At 30.5% G+C, this 10643-nt stretch overlaps 1 protein-coding gene across 1 annotated transcript in view; it reads right to left on the bottom strand.

Moving 5' to 3' along the window:
* Positions 1-10637, bottom strand: part of LOC106474853 (protein RUFY3-like) — a 24513-nt gene extending 13876 nt beyond the window's left edge. Inside the window, exons 1-7 of the mRNA XM_022403141.1 lie at positions 9936-10637; positions 9298-9468; positions 8838-8955; positions 3401-3505; positions 2632-2755; positions 2070-2134; positions 847-921 (exon numbers count right to left, since the gene is read on the bottom strand). Coding sequence (XP_022258849.1) covers positions 847-921; positions 2070-2134; positions 2632-2755; positions 3401-3505; positions 8838-8955; positions 9298-9468; positions 9936-10056 — 779 coding nt within the window. The 5' untranslated portion in view covers positions 10057-10637. The remainder of the gene's footprint in view (positions 1-846; positions 922-2069; positions 2135-2631; positions 2756-3400; positions 3506-8837; positions 8956-9297; positions 9469-9935) is intronic.
* Positions 10638-10643: the final 6 nt, after the last annotated feature.

The raw sequence follows: 10643 nt of genomic DNA, 5'->3' as shown, positions 1-10643 counted from the left end.
ATCCTCTAGCCAGATTTCAGGTTCTTGGATGGTCCCCCCCCATCCTCTAGCCAGATTTCAGGTTCTTGGATGGTCCCCCCCCATTGACCCATCCTCTAGCCAGATTTCAGGTTCTTGGATGGTCCCCCCCCATTGACCCATCCTCTAGCCAGATTTCAGGTTCTTGGATGGTCCCCCCCCATTCTGAGTGAAAATGTGGCAATTTATTTTTTCCAATTTACATTTCCTTGCTTCGGATTTGAGACAGAAACCCTGTCAAATGCCAGCCAAGTGCTCTACTAACTAAGCTAAGAGGTTAACCCTCTAGTTAGTGCTAGTAACTCTCTGTTTAACAACTTAAACTACTACATGTAACATAGAAGAATTATGAGGAACATCATATTCCCTACAATAAAATGCTTGTAATTTTTTCTAAAAGAACAAATTAAAGACTTTGAAAAATGATTAACCTTCTGTTATGTTTTCAAAATTTATATGAACAAATTTTAAGCTCAATAAGATACGATTCTGAAGTTTAGGAGTTGAAAACGACCATTACTTTGGAGAGAATTATTAGAAATATTTGTTAACTTACTTCTAGACAGATCAATAAATAGCTGTTAGAGAGCTGAAAAATTTCTCCTTGGGGTTAATGAAATCAGAGCTGAATTTTATACACTTATCACATACGGGTAACAGATTGCACATTAATAATATAATGTAAACTGATTTTTCCTTTTGTTTTTTTAATGTTGAAGTCTAAAACTTTTTGGTTATAACAATCTGTTTAGAGCTTACATCTCATAAGATTAAACCAGTAAAACATCTCACTTATGTAAATATGAAAAACAATACAATATTACTTACTTCAGGTGTCTGTTAAGTTCTTCTATATAATTTTTCTGATCCAAAACAGCTGTCATATGTGCTGTTGAGTGGACTCTAAATGAATGAATTCAGAATAGAAACAGGTCGAAAAAAAACCACCCAATCACAAAAATTATATTTCATTACAATTTTTTGCAATGTATTTGTTACGTTTACACTTACTAACGTCAAAACACTTACATGTGTCTGAACATATTTGTAATTCAGTATACCTAGTTGTCAACCATTTTCTCTATACAAAACAATACTAGGGATAAGATCTCAATTACCAAACTCTTAATCTAACAATTTATATATGCACTGTAAAGATCGTGGGATGCTTTTATAAATAGTTTCTTTGATATTTTTTATGTTACTTGTTTCGAGCTAAAACATTTCCTTTTTATACTTGTGTTGGACTTTTCTACGGACTCCACTTTCTCATGTGTGTAATACAACTTATCTGAATCAGGTTGCATAGCAACTGTATGGTTTCCTACAGTGATTGGCTAATAAGTTTGCAAGCAATAAATAGATCTTGTGATGTTTGGTTAGACAATAATTAGCCAGAAACAGTGTAGGTAAACAAGAAGTTTTCTTTTTTTGTGAGTGAGATGAATACAGATGGAGCACGGTAGACTGACGAGTCACCGGGGCGAATGGTGGTCGCACGTCATGGAATTTGTAGTTTCACTTACAAGTTATTTTAAGCAACTTGATATTGTTGGCCAGAATTTTTAGATCATTCAGTAAAAAGAATAATTAAAAGTCCAGTCTATTTAATGATAAAGAAAACATTATACATGTCATGAACTTCAAGTTCCATGGCTAGCATAATAAACATTCTCTGATAGACTTAACTTCACAAGTAAACTACGTCTAAACATAAGTTAAAAATCACTGTGGTACAATGAAATCAAAAAGTGGGAAAAAACTTATACCACGAAAAATGTTAATATTCACAACGTTATGGGCCGAGATGCCCTACCTCTGGTGATTTTAAACTTTAAGTACTTGAATAATTCACGATTCTCGAACAGAATAAGAAGCACATAAAACTGAAAATGCTTTAAAGATAGTTTTTTTTTTGTCACACTTCTAAGCAGAAACAAAGAAAGTGATAAAAGAGTTGATAATAAAACAAGAAACTTGAGATGGACACAAGTTCTAGAATAGTTAGAACTTAGCAGAGTTGAATTAAAATTGAAAAAGTAGTAACGTACCCTTCAGACGGACACTCAGCGTGGTTATTCTCTCTCAGGTACAGGCTGAAATCAATTACTCCTTGCTATAAAAAGAACATGTTAAATTAAAAAAAAACAATTACAAAATGTATACACATAGAGAATGTTTTATAGAAGTGTTATTTCTTTTGATACATTTTAAAAAGCACAGCACTTTGTTAAGTAAACCTACTTCTGTCTATTACGTGTGAATAACCAATCAAAAGCTCACAATGTCCTCAAATTATTTTCTGGGATGAAGAATAGTTTTAATAACATGAAAAATCACTTCACACTCTGACTAGTAATGAAACAGACTTGATATATTTACAAACAAATCTTTAGTAAAAATACTTCATTAAAAAATCTAATTTTTTGTGTACAAAAAACTCGTAATCATTTCTAAAAGTCTACCAAATTTTGTGAATATACACATACTGCATTGAAAGTTATAGTATAAATACTTAACGTGTCCAAATGTGTATACGAACTTTTGTATTTTATTCCGAGCCCATTGCGAAAGGGATAAAAGTCAGTATCAAAGATAAGTTTCAACACTTACCTGAGAGTCCAGGTCTTCTCCTTTCACACAAAGGTTACAGTCGATAACATTGAGACCAACCAGCAAGCCACCGATTACTACAGCTTCTTCAGAAAACATGAGTGCTCCTGGTTCATAAAACTCTCTGAACATCAAAATCACAATAAAAACTTTGTAATATCCCACAGAAAATATGTATATTTATAAGAACTTGGGTAAAGATAAAGAAGATTATGTTATAGGTCAACCACACTACATCTGCTATATCCAGTGCCATCAAAGCCTTTTGCCCAATACTAGGGTTCAGCAGAGGGACTACAACTGTTACGACATGAACTACATTAAGTAAATGAAGTGTAATTATCATCAATTTTAATTAATTAAGTCATTTACAAATCAGAATTAGATTATAGTTAAACGTATAGTTCACTTACTAAATATGAATTTAATGATTGACATAAACAAAGTTTGGTCAACACTGAATTAGGATAAGGTGCTTTCCATATGCTAAGGTTAAACAAACTTTAATAGTAAGCACTAAAACACATACTTTGTATGTTCTAGACATTAATTAGATAACTACCTGTGTATTCATAACATTATTTTCATTGAAGCTTATTATCTTGTGGTACATGCAATCTATCAAAGAACAAAATTAAATAAAGAAGTCTCGCAAAACAATATCTAAGTTAAAATATAAGATAACATTAACACAAAACTGCCATTCTGTTCTTTAAAAATGATAAGCTAATTATACAAAACAGTATTTAGGGTTCTGATGTATTCTTACACTAGGATTTCTTCTTTTTTATCAATCAACAAGCGAAAGTAGTCTGCAAGACGTTTCTGCATCAGAGCTAATCTCAACCAGGCCCGTGCATGACCAGGGTGTGTCCTGAAGTAAGTGGAATCAAACAGCACAAAGTTTTGTTTTTCATCTTAGATTATATTAGAGAATTTTCTTGCAAAGTATAAAACATTTTAGGAACATAATTTTGTATTATCAATGAAAAACACACTATTTAAATTAAAAAGTTCCAAAGCATTTAGTGGTAGAAAGCATTATACCATTTTCATCTTTAAAAAAGTTGCACAAATGGTTTCATGGAATAAAATCAAATCACTGTTTTGTTATCTAGTGATGTTTCGAGTGACTGCTCTCTGTCGAGCTTAATATGAAAATAGTTTTATTATTATTATTAGTTTCAGCCTAATTTATAATTAACTATTACTTACTTTTCATATCTTAATCTCAGTTGCCTATTTTTCTTTATTTTTTTATGAGATATAATGCAACATTCATCTTAACAACAGTCTGAAACAACTATAAATGAAATAGAAACAACATTTTTTCGATAGATAGTTAAAGTTACTCGTAAAACAATCTATCTTCAGATGTTGTGCAACTCCTCGAGTTTATTAAAAAATACATATGTAAAGATGTTCATACATGACAAATAAACAACAACAATTTTTAAAGAAATATACTAATAAAACTTAACAGCATAAATTATATTCAATCGGCTATACTGTCAAGTGAAATGCTAATAAAAAAAACAAACCTCAAGACAAGTAAATGAAGGTAACAACAACCTCTCTCTTCACACAAAAATTATTATATTCTACAAATGATGTTTAATTCTCAACGCCGTGAATCCTAGTCTATAATTTTTTATTTAAACTCGGAGGAACACATAATGCCACACAACGTTCACGTAGCATGAGAATCTTCTCATTGAAAGATGGGAATAGATTCTCATTTCAGTCTCTTAAGTAATCACATCGCAAAAGGTATTAATTACTTTTTACCCAGCTAATTTTAAAACTTCATTCTTTTACAAAAATACTGAAAGTAAGTTAATGCACACTTATTTTCAGGAATACAATAAAAATGAAACTTTATACAAGAATAACTGAAAAATACCAGAATTTTACTGGAAAACATAGACAACAGTATAAATGGAATTATTGATTGTAATCCTATTTACATAACTAAAACAACAATATGAAATCATACGAGATAAACAATTGAAAAGTACATGTACACCAACTCTACACTACGTTTCATAATAAATTTTCTCTATCATTATAAAGTGTTCTATTGTTGAATCATTTGATAAAGATAATGCCAAGTCATGAATTTTACTTCATGAATAGCGTTTCTTATAGGCTATGTTCACTTTGACACAAATGAAGGCCTGAGTTCACAAACAACATTCCACTAATGCATGCTTCATTCATGAATAATCTTACAGAATTTACTCTGTAATCGATCCAGTAAATGAACAGAAGCGATAAGCTCTCACTATTAACACTGAACAGAATCACTCATTGAATACTTACTATTGTTTCATTAACTGTTTCACCAATTCTTGTATTTATATTGCTCACTTGTTTCTAAATACTGCACTAAATTTCTGTATCATATTGTTATGTGTCCTTTAGCTAACAAAAATCTAAATCAATACACTGAAGATATAGCTTACAACTATATTTGAAAAGTTCATAAACTGGTTAGTTTAGAGCCATTTTATATACTATCAATGCAATGTTATTTAGAGATATCTTGCAGCCAATATATTTAATAGTGAAAAGTTATCTTGCATCTAATTAAAAACAATAAAAACTCGATGCTAACAAGTAACAAAAATGTCAAATGTAGACCTTTAAACACAAATTTAGCAATCTGTAAGACTATGTATACAGATGTACAATTACTGAAGTATTCAGATCAACTGTCAAAATGTATTGATATTATCTTTTACAGAAATATTTGTTTTACTTTGTATACCTCTAACTGACCAGTTGTAAACATAAGCCTGAATACACATGAAGGAATTGAGCTAAGCAATGCTGTATCTTAAATACGATTGTGTGCTAGTATACAAGTTTTTAGGGTCCCAAACTTATTTTATACCCATGATCACTGTATAAATATCATAAAACTAACCAAAAACAAGATTTTAACAGATGCTGAATATCTACACCATCAAGGTAAAGAAGTTGCTAATCAAAGACTTTAGTGAAGGTTAGGCCTACAAAAATTAAAACAGAATTCAAAAAATAGTCTTACCTCACGGTCATAAGAAATTTGAATGATATACATCCATACAAGACAGGGAACAATGCTCAATGCTGCCACAAAAAAAAATCACAAGGTTAAATAAATAAATAAATAAAAATAAGAAATAAAAGATAAAATAAAAAGACTGAACATAAAATATATCACCATAAATAAAAAAACTAGCAAGTAATATAACCAGAAGACATGAAAAAAAACATGCAAACAGAGTAATGTACAGTGAAAAGAAAAAACTACAAGTAATAAATGTTATAAACAGAAATATAAAATGATAGAATTTTTAAATATTTTAAATAAATAATAATTTGATATAAGATGAATGAAATAAGTAAAAATCAAAGAGGACCACACATATGCCATTCACCAATAAAGTCAAACAGATTTAGAAAGTATTAATACATAATCTATTCAAAGATTAAAAAAACCCACCAAACATTAAGAATAATGTAAAACAAATATATGGTAACTGACGAGAAATGGAAACAACCTGACAGAAAATCAGTGTAAATGAATCCATCAAAATAAAAGAAAAAACATCTAAGTTAGAGAAAAAATCTAGTAGCCAATTACAAAAAAAGTACAAAATGAATTTGCCGAAAAAACATGAAATGGTTACTAATACCAAGCTTAAAAACATGTTTATGGAAACATGCCTAACTGTAAAAGACAAAAGCTGGTAATACAAACATTACAAGAACAATTGATATCGAATAACAAAGATTAAGCTTGCATAGAAATATATATAAACAATTAAAAATCCCACAAATTGTCAAATAAATAATAAAATTCCATGGTAAAAAAATATGTAAATACACTACAAAACATGTACGCAAAGACAAAGTATCTATCAAACTCAACAAAATAAATGAAAAGTTAATTTTTATGAAGCAGGAAAACATATATCACCTCAATCACATCTCTTTCTGTGATGAATTTTGTACAAAGTTACATAAGAGCTATTTGGCTATCCAACCTAATTTTGAAGCGATAGGCTAGACATAGGGAATGCAGTCAGTGAGCTCTTGTCAGATCAAAAGTTGGATTTCACTGTATCTTATAGAACATCCACGACCCCAAAGTACAAACTGTTTTTAATAGTAACGGGTCTTGAACCACAGAACCTGGATCCACATCTATCTTATAGAACATCCATGACCCCAAAGTACAAACTGTTTTTAATAGTAATGGGTCTTGAACCACAGAACCTAGATCCACATCTATCTTATAGAACATCCACGGCCCCAAAGTACAAATTGTTTTTAATATTAATTGGTGTTGATCCACAGAACCTGGATCCACATCTATCTTATAGAACATCCATGACCCCAAAGTACAAATTGTTTTTAATATTAATTGGTGTTGATCCACAGAACCTGGATCCACATCTATCTTATAGAACATCCATGACCCCAAAGTACAAATTGTTTTTAATATTAATTGGTGTTGATCCACAGAACCTGGATCCACATCTATCTTATAGAACATCCACGGCCCCAAAGTACAAATTGTTTGTTTCTTTACAAAGTAAAACTTGTTTTGAATGGTAATGGGTCTTGAACCACAGAACCTCAAATCCACAGTCCAGTATACCGACCAATAGGCCCCACTGTAATCAAAGCACTAAAATGGGAACAGTAGTACAAAGAACACAAATAACTGAACAGTTACCATACGCAAACCCTCCAAATAATTTTGGTCAATGAATTAAAAAAAAAAAGAAAGAAAAGCACACATTAGCCTAATATAAACAAGTAATATTTCTTGAAATTATTCTAGTGTTGCATGCGATCTGCAATCTAAAAAAAAGTGCCGGCATGCAAAAAGATTCAGTCCACGCACACAAGCAGATCACTTATTTGAAGCCCTGATCTTAGGAAAGTATCAAAATAATGAACAAATAAAAAAAACAACAAAAAAGTTTGCTATTTTCATGTAAATTAACACAAGTTCAAATTTCTGAGTTAGGAAACCTCGATGAATAAAATTAATGTACCAAATAAAGGCACAACGGTAATGACCAAAATCAATTGCTGATTTGGATGGCACACGAAATTTACAAGCAAATCACAAAAATAAACGTATACCCGAAATAGGAAAATGGTTTAAACATTCAAAACTGGGAATGAGGCAGATATGGTTGGTAACATATTTATTTACAAAGTTAGTTAAAATGAAACAATAATACAAGTTATTGTGAAGACATTATTGTAAACATTAGCCAAAACTTAGTAAAACAAACTATTGAAAAAGAACATAAATATACAATGGAGGAAAAAAAATTAGGGATGGCAAAAAGAGTATTTGAATGTTTAAAAGAACACCCAAAAAATGATTTTAAAAGAAGTGACTAATAAAGAAACTTCTTACAGGAAGATGTGAAAACTGAACTGTAAAACGTGGCTCACTATGGAAAGTGTTTTATTTTAAAAAAAAAACACATTATGAACACAACTGTGCTTAAAAAATATAAATCTAAAAACCAAGAGAAGAAACAAAACAAGAGCATCTAAACACAGTCAATATTTTGAACCACAGTTAACACAGTTTGAATGGTTAGATCAAACAACACAAACTATCCGTAAAACACATTTGTTCTTTCATGGCATAACAACCAAACATCTCATTCATCAATGAAAACAAACAATATACACACTTCATAATATCTCCATGATAATGTAAAAATATACGATTATCTGTAAAACAACAATTAAAATAATAATATTCGAGATGCAAAACAAACACAGATTATACCAACAATAGGAACAACAAACAGAGATCTACACAAGAAGGAAGAAGTAGCTGTCAGCAATCAAGACAGCAATACAGATCAGCCAGACAAAAAGAAAAATGGATCTAGATATATTAACACATTGTACAACTACTGTAAAAATAAAAACTTAAATTATAGTTCGCATAAGGGGACATTGATATGGAAGTAATGAAAATTTATATGTTTTAATGGATTAAGACTTTGTAGTCATATATAAATAACTCTTTGAAGTACTTTTTCAGTAGTTCATCACATTTCCCAAGATATCTATATGAGACTAGGGGTTTCCATCAATCTCTTTATCTCTGTACATATTACGTAAAAACGAATGTAATAAATTAATAGAAAAGAAGGAACAGAAATTATAATACACACTTTACAGTTGGAAGTTCTCGGACACTGGATGTTATGTCTGAAGCCTCAGGCATATATTTCTCAACTATCTCTAGAAGATGCCACAGCTCTTTTCTTGGTCCCAGAAGTCCCTTCTTAGCTAATGAAGAAACAAATTTTTTGTTATAACATTTGAGGGGCAAAAAAGGGATCCTTGGCCCATTATGGATGTTCCGTTCATTTAGTACAACAGAAAACCTATATATCTCTGAAGACCTCTTACTTCAGTGGATATACAACTTTTTGATTTTTAAATAACAATATTCTTTTGTAAACAAATATCACATATTTGTTATAAAAAACACTACCAGCAAGAATAACTCTTCTTACTTTTGACATTGTATTTATAATAAAACAATACAAGATGGCTGAAGAAATTAAAAGTAGAACTCAATAAGATTATTTTACTTGTTTATACTTAAATAATTGACCTATTACTTACGCTTAAGGCCATGTCTCATTACATGCTCTAGAAGAATGAAAAAGTGCTGCAGGGGAACATGGTCAGAGTCTAACATTCTCCCGTACTTGAGAGATGATTCTATTAATTCTTTCACCACCAACTTGGTTACATTTACAAGATTTGAACGCTCAATGGCAACAGGATCTTTCTCTGGTGGTAAAATACATATTAAAAATGAAGCTCATACTTGATAGAGTGGATAAAAATAGCAGACTTGATGTAGCATGACAGATATTTAGATACGACTTAAACTTTCCGTAGACATTCATCATATAAGAATTGCAATAGGTATTAGTTTTATAACAAACTATAAACTACAGTTTAAACCAATAGAAAAAGCTATCACATTTGATAAAATATTTATTTACTGTTTCCTTGAGACATTTATATTAGTCTAATTATAATATTTTTCCGATTATTCCTTCTAGCATAATATTACTTTTGCATAGTTTCCAAATACAATTTTTTCTCTCAAAGCTACGAGGTACAGAAATATATAATTTAAATTTACAACTTTCATAATTTAGTTATTAATGCAATTATTACAGCATAAAGATTTTAATACGGAAGACAAATAAATTAGCTGATTATGAAAACAGGATGCACTCACTGCTTACCGTCATGTTGTGGAGGTTGCTGTGGCACATCGAACTGGACGTCTGTCAGTTCTTTCAAGCACAGCCACTCTCCATCTACAGAAACTCTAAAATTACACAGGTAGATTGTATCTTTTGCCATTCCTAACTTTTTAAAGTTAAGATAAAAGCAGAAATATTCACGTGACAGCCACCAAGTTTGTGAAACCCCTTAATGTTTTGTCTGGAGAGAACCCCTTTAACTCAAAGCACATTATATAGACTTTTGATTTTCAATAATCAGAAGATAATTTAAAGAAAAAAAAGGAAGTTTTCTTAGATTGGGTAGATAAAATTGGTCCAATTAAATGAATCACTTTCAGGTTTTAGTGAGATTACTTTATAAACAACAGAAACTGGTTTCTGTAATGATGTTATAGTATACATAGTCCAAAAACGTTTTGAAAAAGTTCAAGTTGTTAACCATAATTATAGAGTTTCGTCCATTAAAATTAACAAAAACTGGTATCTAGTTAATCAATGTACATTTATTCTAACGTGCTTGCAATGAAATTTTATATTAATTCTTAGTAAACCTTTACGTCTTACACCAGAAAAGTAAAATGAAGAAACTATGACTAGGTGTAGGATACTTATCAAACTAAAGTTCATACAGCTTGACAAATACGATAACCACAGATCTACATTATTACACACACACACATGTATTAATACATAACTGAAAAACAA

This window comes from Limulus polyphemus, unplaced genomic scaffold (genome assembly GCF_000517525.1).
Source record: "Limulus polyphemus unplaced genomic scaffold, Limulus_polyphemus-2.1.2 Scaffold7771, whole genome shotgun sequence".
Classification (NCBI taxonomy): Eukaryota; Metazoa; Arthropoda; class Merostomata; order Xiphosura; family Limulidae; genus Limulus; species Limulus polyphemus.
Note: the sequence above shows the minus strand (reverse complement) of the source record. Positions and strands in the feature narration are given on the sequence as shown.